General features: G+C 45.3%; 1 protein-coding gene across 3 annotated transcripts in view; it reads left to right on the top strand.

Moving 5' to 3' along the window:
- The window catches only part of LOC117236484 (GATA-binding factor C-like), a 90,256-nt gene extending 77,255 nt beyond the window's left edge, over positions 1–13,001 (top strand). For 2 of the 3 annotated variants that reach the window (XM_033499486.1, XM_033499485.1), the window contains exons 5-8: positions 974–1,108; positions 10,178–10,367; positions 12,497–12,699; positions 12,833–13,001. In XM_033499486.1, the coding sequence (XP_033355377.1) occupies positions 974–1,108; positions 10,178–10,367; positions 12,497–12,699; positions 12,833–12,859 (555 nt within the window). In that variant the 3' untranslated portion in view covers positions 12,860–13,001. The remainder of the gene's footprint in view (positions 1–973; positions 1,109–10,177; positions 10,368–12,496; positions 12,700–12,832) is intronic. The other variant, XM_033499487.1, reaches the window with a different exon arrangement.
- The last annotated feature ends 9,715 nt before the right edge of the window (positions 13,002–22,716 follow it).

Here is a 22,716-nt window from a genome sequence, read left to right as displayed (position 1 = left end):
TTCACGTTATAGTAACAATTTACTTATAATTCTTAATGAGAATTCATTGTAAACTACTTCCAAATTAAAAGAAATAGAAAAACGAACGAGTAAATGACTGCATGTATTAGTATACTTTGTACCGCGGATGATATTAATTGATTACAATGATTACCAGACTATGGTAGCTCGCCATTAACACTAAGCTTACCAGGCTGTAACCTTCGCCAAAAATTGAGAAATCGATTAATCGGACGATACAAGAATTTTCATAAAGTTGGCTGAACGAAGGGAACGACAACTTTAAGTTCAATTTTGAAACCGGTCTTTGTGAGGTCTGGTGAGGTTAGGTTAACCCTGCAAACGAAAAATCTGTTGCAAGATCGGTAAGTTTGGGCACCGGTGTACGCAAGGATTATCGGTGTTTTTGCTTATTATTATTATCTAATTTGTACTTCACAATTTGTCCAGCTGGACATTTGGTAAATTTTTCTAACCTAATTCCTGAATAACACGTGGATCGATACCCCAGCGAGATACCATCTTCGAGTTTGATTATTTTATTTCTACGTTTAGATTAACACAATTTTCGAAATCCCTTTTGCTTCTCTATTTTTCCTTATCTCTTGTTTTATGTGGTTTCTTCTTTTATTTAATTTGTACCTTACAATTTATCCAGCTGGACATTTGGTAAATTTTTCTAACCTAATTGCCGAATAACACGTGGATGGTTACCCCAGCGAGATACCATCTTCGAGTTCGACTATTTTATTTCTTTAATGAGGCCAATGGGGTTCTCCCTAGTCATCTTTCTATGACAGTTTATCGGTGTGTGCGTGTTCGATCCTCGAAAGCGTCGCATCGGACAGAACAGCGACGCAAGCCGAGTCGACCGCGATCTAAGAGGCTCGAGATCGAGCTGGAAGACGGCGAACGACTCGGTTGGTTAATGCGTTACAGGTGTGATATCTGTGTGTTTTCTTTTCCAAAACTGTCGCTGCAGAGCGCGGCGAGGCGGGCGGGCACCAGCTGCGCCAACTGCAAGACCGCGACCACCACGCTGTGGCGGAGGAACCAGGCCGGGGAGCCAGTCTGCAACGCGTGCGGCCTCTACTACAAGCTGCACAACGTAAGTAATCGATCATACATTCCCTCCGTATCGACGTTTCCTCCGCTGGATCCCCAGCCGCGACCAACCAACCAACCAACCAACCAACCATCTTTCCATCGGATTCGACGGTTCAGTCTCGCGTTCGCCACGCCAAACGCCGTAGCACGCCGATGTATCCCTTTGTCAAACGTCTTTGGAACAAACGGTGCTTGGCTATTATACTTTATTTGCCGACAACTTCCGTTCGGAATCGGGGCGAGCGATCGAAAGCGGAAGATCCGTACCACTCGATACAATGTTTTCGAGAAGGGAGACATCGACAAAAGGGGCCCGGGTATTAAAACGACGGATACGAGATCCGACGAACGAGAGCGGCCCTTCGATAAACAGCGGAGGCAAAAGGTCGTCCTTTGGCCACCGTCGAAGCCACCGATCGTGAACCGGCCCATGTAACGTAATATCGGATCGCTATTGTCGCGGCAAGCCTCTTCAGAGTTCCATTGTCGACCCGTGGAACCTAATTCCTCGATCCTCTTTCTGCCGCGGTGGTCGGATTTTCCTCGCATTCTCCGCCACTTTCCAATCTCGCCGCGCGTTACCGCTCCGACGTTCCATCTCTTTTTAACTCGTGCCATGCGCCAATCAGTTACTGCACCGCGGATTTTTATCAATTGTCTGTTTATTTAACGGGCACAGGGCCTTCGGTGTCGCAAACGAGCGTAAAAGAGCCAGCTCCAATCTTTTAAACTGAGATTTTTATGCAATCTTCACGAGTATAGTTAGAGTAATACAATTGAGATAGCCTCTTGCGTCATTTACCGAACGTTATACGTAACACGTGTGTCAATGATCGTCGCGTAGACGTCTATAAACAGGGCTTAACCTATGACCTGTTTTCGAGGAATATCCTCGCCACGAAGAAATATTTCGTGTTGCTAACAAAATTAAATAAAACAGTGATTTCGTTACAATTTAATTTTGTATTATACAGGGTGGTTGGTAACTGGTGGTACAAGCGGAAAGGGGGCGATTCTACGTGAAAAAAGAAGTCGAAAATATAGAATAAAAATTGAGTCGTTCGAGGTTTTGTTTTCGAGAAAATCGACTTTGAATTTTCGCTCGGTACGCGTGCACTTCTCGTTATAACGGATCTCACTGTAGATCATCGTCTCGATGGAAAAATTAAAAAAAAAAGAATCACCCCTTTTTCGCTTGTACCACCAGTTTCCAACCACCCTGTATTTAACAGCCACACGTGCTCTGTCTTATTCGTCATCGCTTACATTTGGCAACGCGCTTTTCAAAGTCTTCAACAACAGCCAGCTAATTAAAAGTTCGACAATCCTCACGACTCGCTTGCGCACATCTCGCGACACAAATCCAGGGAGAAACGTAGGAAGCCGTGTAGCCAGCTTGGAACGTGAATCTCGAGGGTGGTTTGGTTGTTTCCGAGAGACGCGAGAGAGCGGGTGGCCACTCGAGTCAGCCCTTCCGCTTACGCGACGCGACCCTCTGTTGTGGCAACAATTAGGGTGCTCAGCGGGTCGCCGGACGTGCGAAGAGTGTCGCCAGGATCCCCTCGAGGCGGTGGCGGCGGCGGGGGTGGAGCGTGCTCAACGGCGTGTGACACAGGAAGCAGCGATGAAGACAAAGGGAGGAGGGAAAAGCGGACATCCTGCGCGCAGTTTTTCTCAGCAACTCGACGTATTTCACGCGGCTAGCGATCGCCCTGTGGAGATGTTCGAAGGAACGCGGCTTGGCGTCGACCTATTTAGATCGAAGTACGCGTCTCATCGCTCGTCCCAGTCCAAGAGATAGCGGCGTTTCTTCGCGAATCATCTCTTAGGTGTGGCATTTTCTCGCAAGATGACGCGCGATGTCTTAGCTGGCAAACTATCGAAATAGACGAACGACCAACCATTATTTTTGCCACAAACGCGTCGGCTCAGTTTCTTGTACGCGAGCGGAGTGTCGCGAGGTAGAAATTTAGCGCTGATATTGTAATCGTCGGAGAATTTTCTGTGCGTTCAGTTGAAAAGGGGCCACGAGAGAAGTTCGTGCCGCTGATGATTTGGTTTGTCAAATTTGACAATCCTGCGATAACAACGGTACGTTCGAAAGGTAAAGACGCGTCGCGTGGCGGAGACGCGGACGCGAAACGAGTTGGACGATTTCAACGAAGCGCCGTCACCTCGAGTACTCGCGTTTTCTTGGCTTTTGCGATCGACGTAGGAAATTGAAGCGGTTTCCAGGCTGTGAGCGATCGTACACTGCTCGTCTTTCTTCGCCTTGGCGGAGTTTTCGCGGCTCGGAGAGGGCAGGCCAAAAATAAGGCGCGTCTCTCGCGCGATCTCGATAAGGATTCGTTTGCGGCTCGCGCTAATTGGCCCGCGATGACACAACGGCTCCCACTGTCCGCCCCTTCTGCTGAAAGCAAATGGTCCGTTCGAATTTACGCGGCTTTTTTCCCTCCTCCGCCAACTTATCAGCCCATCTTCGCTTCAAATACGAACGCACAGCGAGCCTCTGAGTCCTGTTCGCCGTCTCCGTCCCGAGTTATCCAGATTCCACGCAGTTGCAACGCGTACAGTCGCGGACGCCGCGTACTTTTCGCTTTGCACTTTCCACTGGAAATCGCTGCAACCAAATCACCGACGCAGGAGAATCGCGTTTTCTCGCGACGTTTGTCCGACCGAATCGATAACGAAGACGAAGAGAAGGGGGCGAGGCGGGGGCAGGATAGCGACCAAGGCAGCAACGTACAGCAGCATGAGCAAGATCCTCGCGCTGGTTAATGCCGGGCATAAAGGCCGGGCCCAGACACGTTTCCTGGTAATCATTAATTAAGCGTAGGGCCCCCTTCCGCCCCGCCTAGCGACATGGGACGCCGTGCACGCTCCACCAAGGGGGGAATAAATTCGGCGACTCTCTCGGTCGATTCTTCCCTTCTTCTCGTGCGGCGTAAAACGTCGAGACGGAAACGCGCGAAACTCGTAGCTCCGTTCCCAACCGACCTCGTCTTTCTTTCACTCGCGAAGAACCGGGTAAGCCGGAATAGGCGACTGTCTTCGGTGACGTTAAGCCGACACGTTACAGTCTCTCGCGCCGAATCTCGGTTGCCCGGTCCGGCCACTCCGTCGAACAATCGGACGGCGAGGATTAGCCCCGGGGTCCGTGCACTCGTCCAAGGTTCCCTGGATCGGTCGTCGACGATACAGAAAGTTCGATGGAGCAACAACCACTTTGGTAGAATCGACGCGCGTACACAACGCAAGGGATCCCGGATCTCGGCTGGACGAAGGAAAGGAGAGCGGGTGAAAGGTGGAAGGAGACGAACGAGGAAGGAAAAAGAAAAAGCAATGGAAAGAAGAAAAAGAGACAGAGAGGAAAGAGAATCGATGGCTACCAAGTATGCGTAAGGAGGCTCGGGCGAGAGATCAATCATTTCGAGAGCAGCGTCTCCGGCAGTTTCTCTTGTACCTGCCACCAGAGGGTATACGGCTGTTGGCCGGGCTTGTCCCGAGATTCGAGATAGACACCGTTGCTCTGTGGCGCGAGTGGTAGAGCAAGAGAAAGGAGAGGGACGCGCAACGACAGATCTGGCGTCGTTAAGATAGAGCGGGCCGATAGCGCGGTCGCGGTGGCGCGCGCGCCATCCAGCCAGCCATCGAGCCACGGCTAGTCGAAAATACACGGATTATTCGTGCTCTCGGCGCCGAGCTACCGGCTGCTCGAAATATGGTAATCGCCGCTCGAAATCCTGGCCGGAGGGTCGCCGGGGTCGCCGGAGAAATTCCTCGAACGGGGACGATACTCGTTCCCCCGGAAACCGCGTTCCACGATCACCAAAGGAGCCGGAGACGCGAGAATTAGACGCGCGAATCTTCGCCGCGTTTTGCCCTCGCGCGTTCCGCACAATTTCCGAACGTTCGATTTGGCGGCGTTTGAACGAGCCGCAGCGTGTTTAACGTAACACGAATTACGTATACGCGTTAGATACAGCGCGGTCTTGAATTAAACCATTTAAGGAAGCAACGTTCATTGACGTAGGCGCACCCAGAATCGTGCGCGTTTTGTTAAAGCGTTTTAAATCTTACACCGCACAACATCCTTGCGAATTGATATTCCGATTACGATCTATCGCTGAAATTGCGCCGCGTTGCTTTCCCGCCTCTTCTGCTCGATGCTTCTCCTTGCGAATTAGAAAGCGCGTATTTTTCTCCAAAGATGCTTTTATATCTGCGCAGAAACCTCGTTATACGCGTTTCCACGCTACGAACGTACGAATTGTAGCCGGTCGTCGATTTTACGATCGACGCGTCGTTCGCATATCGTATCAACAGCTCGACAGGAGGAAATCGTCGCGTCGATTCCGATCGCCGCGCGACTTTAACTTACTTTGCCCGAAATCGATTTCGTCGGTCGAGTACGCGCCGGCATATCGTGAGTTGCTGGAGGAAAGAGGTGGGAGATGTACGCGAGGGGAGAAGCCGCCTGAAATTTGAAATGGAAAAGCGACGGAAATAGCCGAGTCAGGGGATCGTAAACAGTGGGCCGCTGTCTTTTCCCGATACGTATCTCGATGTCAGGTTGAAGATAGGCGCGTGTGTGGCCCGAACGCGCCGATCGACCGATAACACCGGCAATTTTCGTCGTTTCCACGGCAGATCGACAAGGTTCTCACACTTCCTTTTCATTCGAAGCGCGGCTGCGGATAAATCACGCGGACGTTCGACGAACGCAACAGCGCATCGCGTCGCGCGGCTTTGTCCCCCCGAGGAAGTTGTAAAATCGCGCTACGGGGAGGAGGAACGGCGCAAAGGGCCGCCAATTGATATGCCCCCGACGAGCCGGCTACGAGACATTCCTCCGTGCCGCTTTCTGCGAACGTTTTAGCCGAGCTAGAGATCCGAGTCGCCTCCGCTCGCCTCTGTTCCCGTTTTCTACGCCGCTTGCGATCTCCTCGCAGAAGACGAAACACTCGCGTCGCTTCCGAAAATCCACATTTTCAAAATTATCACCAGTCGTCCGCGAAGTAATAAGACGCCTCGGTTCTTAACTCGTCTAGTCGCATTTTTCACGAAACCTGTGATTAACCGATCCACGCGCGTACGTGTTCGCACAGACAATGCAAATTCGTAATAATACGATGGAAATTGTACCGGGTGGGCAATAAATATTCCTAGCTCCGTACAATAATGTCAGACTTTGGAAACTTCAAACTCTGTTTTCTCCGAAGATGTGGAACAGCTGAGAACTAGAGCGACGAAATGCATTCGAAAATGTTTTCTTTATTTCTAACTATCGTCTTTCGATATACTCGCAGATCTTACACCAACACTTATCCCAATGTAAAACGAGTATACACGTATACGTACGATATATGTGTACGATATATCTCTGTGGCGAGTTTGCATAATTATCGTTGCACGCTGTCCTCTAAATTTAAATCATCGTTTCCTGCGAACCCTCCTTCTCGCAGAAACTCTTTCAGTTTTACGAAAGGATGGCCCGTTTGATACGTCGACGCGTTTGGAGTATAAAATCGTAGACACGTTTCTCGATGTTCAGGACGCTCACTATCGCGCACACAGTCTTACCATTCGCATTGAATGCTCGCAACCATCTTCTTACCGATGATTCATCCACAGCCTCGCCGCTGTACTGCGAATTTTTATGCGCATCCGTATTTTTATAAACCTAATTAAACAAACAGAGTCTAACTAGATATTTATACATCCGTTATTATAGCGATTATTATAGTAACTATACCGTTGCTTCTTATATTTTTGCATGTTACGTATATCGCGCGAATTTTGGCAATTTTAAATTTCCTACAAATGTGCAGACTGTTGCAATTCGACGGTGAATTTCTTCGGACGAGAGTTTTCAACGTTTCAAAAGCGCGTGAAAGATCTTTGAAAATTAAATTTCCTACAAATGTGTAGACTGTTGCAATTCGACGGTGAATTTCTTTGGACGAGAGTTTTCAATGTTTCAAAAGCGCGTGAAAGACCCTTGTGAAGGAAATGATCTTTTATAAGCACGTTCCATCGTCTCGTAGAAGAAAATTCGTCAACTATACTTGAACGCGGTCAATTCCGGACTGAGATTATGTAAATCGAAAATAGCAGGACGCTTGGTTTCCGAGAGAAATAAATAAAACACTTGGCCATAGATCGTAGATCACAGATTACAGAAGAGATCGTATACGAGATCAATTCTTAACTAAACACGCGCATATCCTGTTTTCTCGAAAATGAATCCTTAAAGCAAGCAATTTTATTTCCCACTTTTCCACGTCTCCACTAACACCTAGTTGTCGTCGTCGTTATCAGACTGCGCGCGTTTACGCATCGATAGAAGATTTGAATCGCACCAAATGCGCACAATATTGGCAAATGTACAGGCTGGTTGGTAACCGGTGGCACAAGCAACAAAAAAGAAGTCGAAAATATAGAATAAAAATTTGTCGTTCGAGGCTTTGTTTTCGAGAAAATCGACTTTGAATCTCCGCTCGGTACGCGTGCACTTTATGGCTTCTCGTTATAACTGATCTCACTGTAGATCGTTGTCTCGATGGAAAAATTAAAAAAAAAAATCACCCCTTTTCCGCTTGTACCACCAGTTACCAATGTTCGAAGGTCGAAAACCATTTTTTACCAAAGTTCTACTCGATGACTTTGCGCGAAAATCCACAGAGTAAATGTCATCGATTAGCCAAGTTCGAATATACTCGACAAACATTCGAACTCGAAAGCGAAGCCTCGAGAGACAAAAACGTGTCACTGCGCGCCTTCCGTCAATTTTTTCACGTAGATTCGCCAGTGTTTGCGCTCGTACGCAAAGCTTCATCGACAAACCGCGTAACTTGTACGTTGGACCATTAGAAACTTGGAGCTTTGGAAATGCATAAAACTTGTGGAGCGCCTGTTTCGACAGCTGTTCGTTAATTCATGAGTAGCAGACCTCGTATTCGAGGAACGAGCGGGGAATCGGTGTTAGAGAGTGGAGAAGGAAATTCGACCGTAGGTAGGCTCGTCTCCGATCTTTCATTCATTGACCCCACCCGGCGCAGGTTCGCGGCGCGATTTCGTATGCGATCGGTGTGCGGTTGCATCGTGTGTGACCACATCAATCTGCATTCGAATCTCCGCGGATGGGGCCGTCTCTCTCCCTCCGGCTCGCTCCTCTCTCTCTCTCTCTCTCTCTCTCCCTTTCTCTTTCCCTCTCTTTTGTTTGCACCTCGCGCTCGGTTTCGTCGCTCGGTTCCTATTAAAGCCGCTCGTATTGTATTCAAATCGGTTCGAGCTTTCTTTCGTGTCTGCTTGCCGTTCTGGCTACTTTTGCTCGCTCATTAAGCTTCATCCGTCGATCCGCTAAAATACTGCGTTTTCGAGCCTCCCTCGACTCTCGACCTTCGATCCTCCGCTCGCGCCATCCTTCCCATTCCTTCGTCTCTCGTCCACCGACCTTATCTCTTTCCACTCGCTCATATTCGCGACACACGCGGATGGATATTCGTACGAAAGTGAAACTTCGCCTTTTCGGAAACGACGAGACCGCGAAATGTACCACGAAGCACACCGATCACATTTGGCGTAAGCTTCCCGTCGATTTTAATTTCGTTACGAATCTATCGTCCCATCGTCGTACGCGTCGAATAACGAGGAATAAATCCGCTAGAATCCTCGGATAATGGCGTACAGCCGGCAGCGTGATCCTCGCTGGCGAGTAACATGGTGGTCGCGTGTGACAGTGTGACTCGAATCAGCGACGAGAGTCAGAGATCGTTGGCGATTGCGTTTAGCTGGTGGATAATTTCAAGGCGTCCCGGACAAAGCATCTCGATCGTGTTCTCCGACGTAACCGATCGATCGAAAAAGCTGGTCGCAGAGGCGGCAGATTTTCGCGTCGCAGGACCAATTATGCGTGCGTGTGCGCGCGCGGATGCTCGCGGTGCGCGTGCAATGCTTAAGTACGAAATAACTAGGTATGCAAGTGTGGTGTGCCGCATGGTTGCGGCGGCCGCCGCGGCGGAGGAGGAAATGCACGGGCGGCGGGCGGAGGGGCAGGCGGCAGGGGTGGAGGAGGAGGCGGAGGCGCGCTTTGTAGTTGCCGCGACGTGACGCAACTGCCAACTTAAGGAAAAGGTTCCTGGTATTGCGGGATGCGCGAACGAGCCTCCGGAGGTGGCGGTCGTGGCATCATCCTCCCTCGTCCTCCGCCTGCCCAGCCCCTCTCGCCTTCTCTCTCTGTCTCTCCGTCGCGTCCTTCTCTCGATCGCTCGTCGCCTCTCCTTCCCTCCGACACCCAAGCCAACGTCCAGACGGTCAACGACTCTTTTCGGAATTACGCGATTGCTCGAATTTGCCGAATTACGCCCGATCCCATTAGAGTCTCGGCACGCTGCGCTGCTTCCCCGTGACCCTTCGGCCGCACCGACCCACCAGCGTATCCTTCGCGACTAGAGCTCTAGCCCTTTCGTTACGGTGCTCTCTGCTAGCCACTGCTCTGCCACCGTGTGTGCGTATATGCTGCACATTCCGCGTGCTGTTACATTCGACGAGCGTTCAGCGTTATCGGCCGACCATAGCCGACTATAGCGACGTTAGCAACTTGCTACATAGCGAGCGTGGAAAGTGACTGTAGCATTCGGTGACCATAGTCGCAGTTGGCAACGAAAGGATTAGACGAAAGTTACGGTTGGTCGATCTGCCTCTGAACTGTTTCGAACGCGTGGAGAAAACTGAGTTGCACGTTTGCGAAGTTTAACGTTGTTGCACGCAGCGGAGAATATTCGCCGCTTCCTACACGAGCTGCTAATCCGCTAATTGCGAACAGCAGTGTTTCCCTGGCGAGACTCGCATGGGAATTCGCGGCTAGTGACCGGCACGCGAATCTCTTAATTACGGATTGAAGAACGATCGACCGAGCCCACTCCCTTCTCTCCCCGTGTCTACGTGTGTCAGAGGGCTGATTTATTTCCATTTCATGTCACTTGCACATCGGTTGCCCTGGTTGGTGAGAAGCCGCGTTAGATTAAAGCCGATCGACTCAACGAATTGTTGGCTACGACTCTTGCAGGTGAATCGGCCGCTGACGATGAAGAAGGAGGGCATTCAGACGAGGAACAGGAAGCTGTCGTCGAAGAGCAAGAAGAAGAAGGCCGGCGGCTGTCTAGGACTTGGCGGCGTCATGGGCGATATGATCAAGGCCAGTGGTCACCTCGATCTCGACAACAAGCCCTTCCATTCTGGCTTCGGCTCACCCATGAGTAAGTACTGCACGCTCTATTCTTAAATTCTTCGACAGATTTTCTTTACCTTTTCCCACGCGATGCTTCCAATTTCATCGGTGAATTTTAGTTTTACCGATTACGCTGAAGCGGCACACGAGCTCCCATCCTCCGCCTGTTGGCGACTACTTTCTCAATTTCTTCTTTTCATTTTGAATGCGCGTTCATCTTCATACTTGGCAATTATTATTTTACATGTTCACGTTAATCGGAGGCAAACCCGTTGTATGAGGCGTGTTTGCAAAGGAAAAACACTTTTGAGACAACCTGATACAATTTAACCGTCGACAAACTTGTGGTCTGTATTTTAAATAGAACAAGGTGGATCATACGTAACGTTTGGCAGATTAGGTTTCACGTTTGCGTAAAAATACATTTTTGTATGAGACGTGTTTGTGAAGGACAGACAATTTTGAGACAACCTGATACAATTTAAATATCGACAAACTTATGTGTGATCCACTTTGTTCCATTTAAAATACAAATCACAATGTTTGGCAGAGTAGATTTCATGTTTATATAAAAGTATATTGTTTTATGAGACGTGTTTGTGAAGGACAGACACTTTTGAGACAACCTGATACAATTTAACCGCTTACAAACTTATGTTTGATCAACTTTGTTCTATTTAAGATACAAATCACAATGTTTGGCAGAGTAGGTTTCATGTTTGTGTAAAAATACATTGTTTTATGAGACGTGTTTGTGAAGGACAAACACTTTTGAGACAACCTGATACAATTTAAATACCAACAAACTTATGTATGATCCACTTTGCTCCATTTAAAATACAAATCACAATGTTTGGCAGAGTAGGTTTCATGTTTATGTAAAAGTATATTGTTTTATGAGACGTGTTTGTGAAGGACAGACACTTTTGAGACAACCTGATACAATTTAAATATCGACAAAATTATGTATGATCCACTTTGTTCCATTTAAAATACAAATCACAATGTTTGGCAGAGTAGGTTTCATGTTTATGTAAAAGTATATTGTTTTATGAGACGTGTTTGTGAAGGACAGACACTTTTGAGACAACCTGATACAATTTAAATATCGACAAAATTATGTATGATCCGCTTTGTTCCATTTAAAATACAAATTACAATGTTTGACAGAGTAGGTTTCATGTTTATGTAAAAGTATATTGTTTTATGAGACGTGTCTGTGAAGGACAGACACTTTTGAGACAACCTGATACAATTTAAATATCGACAAACTTATGTTTGATCCACTTTGTTCTATTTAAGATACAAATCACAATGTTTGGATAATTAGGTTTCATGTTTATGTAAAAGTATATTGTTTTATGAAACGTGTTTGTGAAGGACAGACACTTTTGAGACAACCTGATACAATTTAAATATCGACAAACTTATGTTTGATCCACTTTGTTCTATTTAAGATACAAATCACAATGTTTGGATAATTAGGTTTCATGTTTGCGTAAAAATACATTGTTGTATGAGACGTGTTTGTAAAGGAAAGACACTTTTGAGGCAACCTGATACAATTTGATAAACTTGGTTCCAATGACTCGATCGAGAGTTCTCGTAGCTTTAACTTGCCGCAAGCTATCGTACTATAATAATGAACTATGGTATTGTTAACTCATATTGATTTCATGTCTAGTCAGAAACATAATTACATAGATTTATTTGCTTTAATTAATTGCACTCGAAGTGTACTGTCTCACTTATAGCTATGGTTATAACGCTAACTTCATGAGGCGCGGTCAAACGACCGGTTTCAAAGTTTCATTGAAAATTCTGCATTCGTCGTTGTTTCCTTTGCTCGTCTAACTTTATGTAAATCCTTCTATTATTCAATTTTTCTTGACACAAGAATCTACATAAATAAATAAATAAATAAATAACGCGAACGAACCTACAATCTTAAATTCAATTTTAAAACCGGTCGTTTCAACGAACCCGGTCAGGTTCCTATCAAATTGTCCCATCGACGAATATTTTCTCGCAAACTCTCAACATTCGAACGAACCAACCGCCTACGCACGTCGCTGACTGTTAGCACTTTCGCTATCCGCGAAACACTGAATTTCATAGGAGCAGGAAATACGAGACGAAAATGATTTCTGATTGCAGGCACGTCGCAGCATCATCACACGATGCACCCAGCGATGCAACACTACATGTACCACACGGGGGTGGGAGTGGCAGGTGGTCTTCACCAAGGGTTCGCGCCCCCGGCGCCTCCACCGATCCATCCCCACTCGCACTCACACTCCCATTCCCATCACATGACGAGTCTTCAGGGTCTCCAGCTGGCCGCCACGACGAACGCGATGGTGAGTCCTCCATTGGCCGCGTTTCCGCCCTTCTAGCTGCCCTGCTTATAGCCGCGTAGTGGAATTAGAGTAGACGGAGAGAGCGGTGGTTCGATGAAAAAGCCACATGGATGTTCTGTTTGTCTGGTTTCAGACCGGTTGGCGATCGGAGTACACATGAATCGCGAGTGATCAGCAGCTCAGGACGCAGCCCACCACTCTAATCTCGTTCTAACGTAATCGCGAGCTCGAGCTCTCCTCTCTTTCTCTCTCCGCGAACGATACCGAGAGACGTTCGAGAGGCGCACACGGACGGAAAAAAAGAGAACGACGCGAACGAAAAAAGAAAAAAAAGAAAAAAAAAGAGAAATTAACGCACGAGTCGCGAACCATTTAGAACGTGCGTTGCCCCCATTTCTTCTTTTTTTTTTCTCCCTTCCTCCCTTCTTTCTTTTCGTTTCTCCCTCTCTCTCTCTCTCTCTCTCTGTGTCATCTCGCATCTGTCCCCTTTCGTTTCGCGGTCTCGCGTCGCTGTAAATATGTAAAGTTTCGCACAAAAGGTAGGGCCGTCGAGCCCGGGCCCCAAGTACAAACAAAGTCAGCTATAACTTGTATCTGAGTCTAATTAGACGTGCTCTGTACATAGACGACGCTATACCTTAAACCAAGAGTTTCTATTACGTGCGTGGCGTGAGAAACGGGGGTGAGCGCAAGCCACCCCCCTCCTCCTTTGTCGTGTAATCGATCGTCCCTCCGAGGAGGCTTCGAAGACGATTCTTACAGGGTGAACCAGCGGAAAAAATTATTTATTCGAGACGTTCGAAGGTGTTCAATTGTTTTCGAAAGGGTATGAAACCCTCGGGAATCGGAGTCGGTCTTCGGAGGCCGGTGTGAGTAATATTAGATATTAAGCGTGTATCCGTGAGAGAAATCGTGCAATTTTCAAAGTCTTTTTATTAAACGAGAATTCCGCGCGGGGACCATTGGACGCCGATTTTCTTCCCTCGCTTCTCTACGTTTCTTTCTTTCGATCCTCGGCGCCGTTCTGCCTTTTCCACCGGTCGTCGATCGCCTTCACACGCGCTACTGCTCCTAAGTGTCCGGACAGGTCGTAACGACAGCACGCAAATTCTACCGTAGTATAGAAATTAACGGGAACTTAATTGTCAAAAGCAGCGATCACCGATCTGCCATCATTTTTAACCCCTTTACGATTTACGTTCGAGAATGTCCATAATATTAAGGGCTATGCCCTTAGTTGTGGGTTAAGGGGGTTAAATGTATTTGTAAAAGTGCAATAACCTCTTGGGTACGATGTGCCACCATAGTGGCTTTCGCGAATATTCTACATTACGGCGCGCCACCATAGTGGCTTTCGCGGATATTCTGCATTACGACGCGCCACCATAGTGGCTTAGTCTACCGACTAATTGGTTCACCGTTTGACTTAATTTGCCTTGCTTCACACTTTTTTATCCTCGCAATGTTTTTGGACAGTGTTAGCAATATATAATTTGTTTCTGATACGCCAGTGTCAGGTATCAATTGCTGCTTCTCGTTAAAATAAATATACCATTGTTAACATGGCTGTTTTTAACATGCTCACCCGTACCCTTATAATTTTGTAGAATCTGAAAATGGCGCTTGGGAATAGAAAACAAAGAGCAATTTGAAAAACACTGACGCGAAAATTCTGACGTGGGTGAATGCGTCGTACCGTGCTTTAAAACATATCACACTCGATCGTATTATTAACAGCGTCGCTTTCGCCTAATTCAGATCGATCTTCTTCGGAGGTATCCTCAGAACAATCTTCGTTGATGTTGACAATTTCGTTTAATATCTTATTATATCTGCTGGATTTACTCATGGTTGCTGGAAAAGGGGTCGAAGGAAGAAAATACTATGCTCAAATTCAAATATCCTATTATTTGCAAATACTTGACAATAACGGGAAACGTCTACCAAGTTCAGTTATCACTGAAACTTTTGCACACTGTGTTTGAAAAACGGTTGGTTTATGAAGTCAGCTAGTCAATTTCACGGGTTTCGCAGAGAAAGATATATTACATACAGATTTGAAAAATTAGAAAGCCTCGGAAAAGATAATTCTTTGGATGAAATGATTAATTTACGATGAAAACTGGTTAAAATTGATCCTATGGTTTTTAGGATATTTCATTTCGAAGTTTGAAATCCCGGAAACTTAATGTTAATTATCAAAGTAAATTATTCGAGTCTCGGTACATGCATCGTACGTTTAAGGAAAATTATGATTTAGTTATCAAACACGTGGTTGCGATGTGTTTGCATGTGTAGGAAACAACATTATCCGCCACACATTGCCGTGCTGTACGTGTTACGCGTAATTCGCGTCGAACTCTGCCGTGCAAAGAAACATCTTCGCGCAAAATTCCCAAGAGGTTAAAGGCGTAACGATCATACATTTTGCTATCCATTGCGTACACTGCCACGTACTATACCGTTCAAACGTGAAAGTTTGAGTCATTGGAGTCTCGAGTTTCTGTAGCTGCTCGTTCGGCGATCGAAGAACCTAAGGATGAAAAGTCGCGAAATAAAATAATTGTATACAGTGTGGCAATAGAAAATTGCGTGTTTATTGTAGCTACATCGGCGTTTGAAAATCAATCGATCGAATTTTCTATTAGCCGATTACGAAGAGCAATGTCACCGAATTTCAACGTAGTTTTATAATTAAAATACGTCGTATCGAAGAGAAGCAAATGTCCGGACGCTTTCGAGCGCTGTATCTGTTTCGCTTTGCGAGGATCCTGCGATTATTCACAGCGGCGGCGGAGAAAACGTTTCGACTCTCGAAATAATTCCGCGAAATCTATAGATTCTCGTAGTCTTGGGCAAATTTCTCACGAACTCGTTACGTTCGTTAGCGTTGTGAAACGTTTTCTGTTGCCACGAATATCTCACGTCGATCCGCGGCTTCTCCATCTTTAACTCGTATCACTCGACCGTCGAACAGTTTGGCTCGGCGTTTTAATTTTCCCAGTTCCGATCGAATTTAATTTTACTTTGTCGTAGGGAAAATTCAAGCTAAGAAAGTTCAATATCCTAAACGCGAATAATACATTATTGTCGTCTGCGAATATTTATGGAAATTGGTATTTTTGTGAATATTATTTACGAAATGGAACTAGGATAGGCAAATGTTTCGTCTGTATCGTACACAGCCGCATTTTCGATATTTCCCATTTCAATATTCGCATGTTACGTGCATTCTTCTATCCTCAAATTTGCCCCAAGCGTACATTTTAAAATCCACCGTCTACTGATCTGTAGTCAGTAAATCAACAACACTGTTTTCAAGGTTAATGACACGCGATTTCTCCACTCAAACTTAGTTTCACCGTTCTTTAATCGCGCACCATTTTTACATTTACTTTTCTACGTTTCCCTCTTCCCCATTTTAAATGGCAGAACAGCTTTCCACCGCTCGTCGACGATACGCGACAGCGCTAAGGGAAACACTCCGGTGACTTGGTACTTGCAGATAATTTTCTTATTTTTCCCCATTTCCGTCACTCGCTTACGGCCACTAGCCGTTCGCGGACGAGACCGCTCGACGTGCGAGCGTCGCTGTTGATCGTTTTCCTTGTTCCTTGTCCAGGCTTGTATTATTTTTGTCAACGATTAATTTATCATCGTTATCACTGTTACTAGAAACATTTAAACGTCTTCTACCTTGTCAGCTTCGAAATAATATTCGTCATCGCCACTATCACAATCGAACATGTTCTTTCTGGGTCTTTAAAAAAAAAATATACAGGGTGGTTGGTAACAAGCGGAAAGGAGGTGATTCTACGCGAAAAAAGAAGTCGAAAATATAGAATAAAGATTTGTCGTTCGAGGCTTTGTTTCCGAGAAAATCGACTTTGAATTTTCGCTCGGTACGCGTGCGGCACGTTATAACGGATCTCACTGTAGATCGTTGTCTCGATGGAAAAATTAAAAAAAAAACAATTTTTATTCTATATTTTCGCTTGTACCACCAGTTACCAACCATCCAGTATATTAACAAAATTTATAAAAAGCTTGCTGAGTCGTTTGGTAATGCCACTGAAAGGTTGAAATTCGTTCTGACTCGACTAGCATGCCGTATCGCGAGCTTACGTTAAACGCAAGAGAAGGTCTCCAAAGGTCAACTTTCTTTCATCAAAAACACAATACTATTTTGTTTACTAAAAAAAATATCGGTCAGAAAAAAAGACGTAGGCCAGCTACTTGAAAATAAGTTGAAAATAAGGAACTGTGACACGCGTGCGAAACTGCAAAAAGGCTCGCGCGGCTATTTGCCGACACTCGTCCGCGAAGGGCTAGTTGTTCTTTCTGTAAGCTCGAGCGAGATTTGGCGAAGCTCGATTTGAGGAAGCTCGCGAAACAGATTTCGCGCGAGCGACGTTCCGTCGTCTTTTGTCGCGTGGCGCGCGCAACGCTCTCCCCAATTTTTCCGCCGGGAAATCGGCGTCCAGTGGTCCGAGCGTCGCGTCGTGTGTCGTACTGGTTTAGCGATAGCGAGCAACAAGTTAGGTGTATAAAGCACACGTAGAGAAGTCGGTAAATTATATGGAACTTCCGGTGATCCAGATCGCGAGTCGATCGTCCCCGTCGAGAAATCGAAATTCTCGATTCGATGGAAGAAAAAGAAAAAGAGAAAAAGAAAGGAAAAAAAAATAAGAGAAGATAGAGAGGATAAAAGAGAAGGAAGACAGGGACTGGACACGAGAGACGGAGCACTGGGCAGAAATGCAAAAGCGAAAATACAAAAAAAAAAAAAAAGAGAGATAATTAAATAATAAGGATGAAGAAAACTAGGGTAAAGAAAACGAAAAAGTCGCGCTGTAAATTTTGTATCTTCGAGATTGTGTACCGTTATCATTGTAATAATAGTATATATATATAAATATTATAAATATATATATATGAATATAAACGAAAAAGTCTATATATACAAAGATGAATATAAATATATATATATATATATAAATATAAATATTATAAATATTATAAATAATAGTTGAGGTGTGTGTGGATGGTGGTGTGCGTGGATCGTGCGTGCGTGCGTGAGTGGAGGCGCGCGACTGGCGAAAAGCAAAATGAAGTGAAAAGGGTGGGGAGGAAAGAGAGGAGTAAAAGTGATTGTGCATAAATTAGCGGTTAATTGCGCATCGTAAGATTTGCATCTAGATAGTCGGAGCGCGCGATGGTAATTAAAACGATTTATCGCGAGCGAGAAAGGTTAATAGCCGTGAATGACGATTATCATTATTATTCTTATTACTATTATCGTGGTCGTCGATCGGCCGGTATCGCCGATTATTCATTAATCTCTCCTTCTAATTAATTAATTAATCGCGCGGGCACACTCGGCACGAGCCGGCCAGATTCGTCGCAATTGCGATCCTTTCTTTTCTCGATCTTGCTAGGCCGTGAACATCGCAAAACGGCACCCTCCGTTCTTCGCCATCTCGCCACCCCTTCGAACATCCGATCTTTCGTCTCTTCCCTCGTGCGAGCTTCTTTTCAAATTTTCCCATCGGTATCCTCCGCGTTCGATTTTCATTCGCAACGCGGATCAACGTAGATTTTTCTGTCTTTGGAAGTACGTTGCTGGCCATAAGCGAGCGGACAACCGATGAAAATTGTTTCGTAGAGATACGAACGACGCTGCTTTCGTTTCTTAATTACTTCATTACTCTTACGCTCGAGTGTTACACACGCGCCATATAATTAGACCGCGGTTGTTTACGCGTTTCTTTCTCTACGCAAACGTCAGATTTCGAAAATTTACAACACGCGTATCATACGCAACAACCTACGATATTTAGAGTACACGTCGTGATACGCTAGCGGGCGAAACGAAATTTCTACTTAAATTTCTGCTCTATTTACATACCATTTGTTCATGGCCGTAGAAATAGAAAAGCACGTAAACAACCACGGTCTACTTGTAATTCGACTTGTTCAAGTAAAATTTGTTCCAGTCGTTCGATAGACGTAACCAGCAGCTGTCCCTGTGCCTATGACCGGCGATGTACGAAAATATATTCGTAGGTTTCCAATTTTGCAGTAGTTTCGAGCCGCGATGGCAATTATTTTACACTCGAGAAACGATATGTAAAAGAAATTCGAGTAATACACTGTCGTACGCGTAGTCGTGCAGTTGCTCGAAATTCTTTGCGATATCGTTTTCCAGATGTAACGTAACGAGAGACAGAGAGATCCATCGGACTGGAAACTTTTGCTCGTCACCGCGTCGTCCTTGCAGATTCCTCGCGAAATCGATTCGCGCGAAAGCTTTCGGAGCGAAGGTTTGCAAAGCCGATTACTCGGATTCCGTGCGAGCCGATCAGATAGCGAGATTGAAAGACAGACGCGGTGGATCGATTGTTCGAGATCGCTTCGTTCGAAGAGATGGCGGGCGACCTGGAACGGCGTGGTGGCTTCGAAAAGCATCGAGACGAGGGAAACGAGAGAAAAGGAGAAGGAAAAAGAAAAGACTGACGAGAAGAGGAGGGAGAAAGGGTGGCGGATGTTCTACCGCGGCCCCTTTTTTCGCGGAATGAGACGAAGAGACGCAGACGGCGGAGAGAGGACAGATTATTCTAATAAAATAGTATTATTAGGGTGTAGCGTGTAGACTGTATAAAGAAACACAAAGGCGATCACACAGAAACACAGACACAGGAAACGCGGAGGAAACGGAGAGGGGAAAGAGCGCAAGTACGATGATTCGGAAGGCTGGACGTTTAGAAGATGAGCAGCAGGGATGTCACTGGAGGCCGAAAGTGAATTCAACGACGCAAGTTTCGTGGAGATACTGATTTCGTGAACATGTATAAAGCGACATTGTAAGATATCGTTGTAAAAAAAGGTTTTAACTTAAAATAAATTAACGATAATTCACGCATAAACGCGCATGTTTTCAGCTTCCGAAGCATAGTCTCTGCTAACAGGTTCGCTGCCACGCGATCGTCGCCGGTTACCCGCCTTTTCCACGATCGTCATTTAGAACCAGCTAAATTACGCGATCGAGCGAAACACGCAGTATCGTTTCGATTATTCCAATATCGTTCTCGTCGAACGAAACACTTTTTACGTATTCGCGTTCGATTTCAGTCTCGTTGAGCGTGGTGCGGATCATCCGGCTATCGTTTCGCGACAGCAAACGCAACAGCTTGGAAAAACCGTAACGTAAAAGGAATTTCGATCGGTCGCGGCTGTCAGACCAGAGCAGAGAAAATTCGCGTGGCAGTCAACGCGTCAGCCGTGTGTTCCAATTCTTTCAGCCGAGCTCTCTTGCAAGATAAACATCGGAAGAGCCGTGGCGTGTTTTTCCAAGACGATTTTCGACTCGGATGCGACACGAGAACCTTATTAATTAGCAGGTGCGAGTTAATTAAGCGTTATCGAGCCGACGCGACGTGTTTACATGTAAATCAAAGGCCGGTGCGCGAGATAAGTCGGCGGCTTTCGCGAAAGCGAATAAACTCCCTGCCGCCGACCGATGGCTATCGATATCCGGCAGAGGGACGTTTCCGAACCGGGGCAATTCCCGTGCGATGCAGGCAACTGCTGCTTACGCGATCGCTACGTTCATTTCGCTTCCATACAATTTCACCTGCATAATTGACACAGCAGCTTTGGCTTCTCTGCAACTCGATCCGCGAGCAACCGGTCGACTTAGAAGCTCGCGCAACTAGTACGGACGACGCGAGTTTTCCACCGGGTGGCGAATTTTCCCGAATACGAATTAGCAGCGACAGTTGTTGCCACGACCGTCTCTATTCGCGCTACGACGCGAATCTCTGGTACAGCGGTACACACGGTGTTTCTTTGGAATCGATCGCCCCTATGTTTCTCGTAATTGATCGGTGACATCTCCGCTACTGGGAGCTTCCCCTTTAGGGGATCCTCGTGTTCCCTTTGAAACGTAACGAAGTTCGACGGCCGAGTCATGTAATCTGATCGAAATCGGTGCAGGAAGAGACGCTTGTTATTCAGGAGACCGATTGCGTGAAGTAATAACGATTATCCTATTTCGTAAAATGATATCGAGTATTCGTTCGCCTTATCTTTACGATTAATTAATTACTTTAAGCAAGCACAAACTCGTTTCGAAGGGAATTGTAATGGACGTTTCTTGCTGCCTCGCGTATGCACGTTGTGTACGGGGCTTTACGAGCCGCCATAGTCGGAATTCACCGTAGCGGTACCGATAGTTTCTTCCGAATATCTCGGAAATTGAACGAGATAGACGGTTATATGTATAGGGAAAAATTGTTGGAAATTTTGAGCTTTGCGACATATTCAAAAATCATCGACATCGGAGAAAACGGGACAAAAATTTTTGTTGCAATTTTGCTGTTGTTTATACTTGAGCCCTTGTGCAAGGTTCTTAAAGTTTGCTTCTTGGAAATTTATTATTGTAAAATTTGCAAAGGGGCGACGAGTAAGGACAATTGTATTTCACTTTCAAGGTTAATGTTTCGTTTTTTTCCGACGCTGCCCTGGCGGCAGATACGTTCTATCTTTACATAGTTAAATCTCATATGACGATATTTAACACTTTGCGTTAAATGATTTTCTTTACTCGCGTTAACCAACTACTCGAAGCGGTTTGAGCACAAGGAACATATTTACGTATAGATAGAAATGCGCGTAAAAAAAAGAACTATAGTTGCGTCGTTCGTGATTGTTGTCGCGATTGATGACGTCACTCATTCGTTGTCGCAGAGTGCAGCGTGATTTTGTTTGGTAATCTGATACTTTTGTACAATACTCGAGTATATCTTTGTGATTGTATCTTATCTGTCCGTTATAAAAACACGCGAGGTCACTTGTTGTTTTTGTCGCGAGGCTACAAACTGCAAAATTTGCAAATAAGGCTGGAAAAAAGGTTGGAAGATTGTTTGCGGTGAAAGCGGACTCCTCGAGTTTGAAGAGAAATTTTTAATGGCTCGTACTGGACACCACGAGTTTGAAGGCAGATTTTAAATGGCTCCATAGCGAAGGCAAAAGGTTAAAGAGTTCAAGAACGAGTAACACGTGGTTATGAGGGAAATTCGAAGGGTGGAACCTAATCTGTCCGCGATTATTTTGCCGCGAGGCTTCGAAGGAGAAGGATGTATCGTCGATTGCTGAATGAACATCAAACTATTTTTAGGTAAGTTTAAACAGATCATTTCAACATCATCGCAATCGAAAATTAGTAGAAGATGTTGTAACACTAATTCTTTGTCGTATATTATTTTTATTGTTTTTATTTTTATTATTATTACGCCTGAATATTATTTTTCGTAACGTAGAAAGCAAAATAAAGATTGTGAGATCGGTTCCCTCTGTCTTTGTATTTATCTGTTTTAATAATTTCGACAATTGTGCAGCGACTATTTGTCAGTTAATTAACGATTTGAGATTTGTTAAAGTACTGAATGGTTTTATTATAGTTATTGCACTCGTTTAAGTTGTTGGATAACATCACAGTCGTGTAAAATAGCTTGGACTATTACTTTCATGCAAAAAGAGAAATTGCATGCGATATATCGTTTAAATGGTTTAATTAAATATTAGAAGTAAATTGTTTTCTTTTGTATTTGTTACAGGAAAACTACTTTGGGGACAGACACAGCAATCGGCAGATCATAAACAGGTAGCAGCAATCAACAACAAACAACAGCAACCATGGATAAATAGCATGAACGATCTTCTTGGGAATAATTACATAATACAATAAAAAATGAAATTATTCATTGTAAAATAATTGTACAGAGTGTATTCAGAAGTTTCAAGAAACCAGAATAGTTTAACAGCATTTTATCATCTTGTTAATTACCCTTTTCATTATCCAATCCCAGAAAGGTTCCAAAAGCTGGCGAGATTCGTGCCATCTCATGTATCTTCGTGTTCTCCTGATGCAAAATCGCAAAATCGGTCAAAAATTTTGGTCGAAATTTCAGAAATCTCGCTTCCACGAATTCCTGGTAAATGACGTCATTTCCAAGA

The sequence above is a fragment of the Bombus vosnesenskii genome, unplaced genomic scaffold, assembly GCF_011952255.1.
Source record: "Bombus vosnesenskii isolate JDL3184/JDL3185 unplaced genomic scaffold, Bvos_JDL3184-5_v1.1 scf7180000013349, whole genome shotgun sequence".
Taxonomy (NCBI): Eukaryota; Metazoa; Arthropoda; class Insecta; order Hymenoptera; family Apidae; genus Bombus; species Bombus vosnesenskii.
This window is presented reverse-complemented; position numbering and strand designations above follow the sequence as displayed.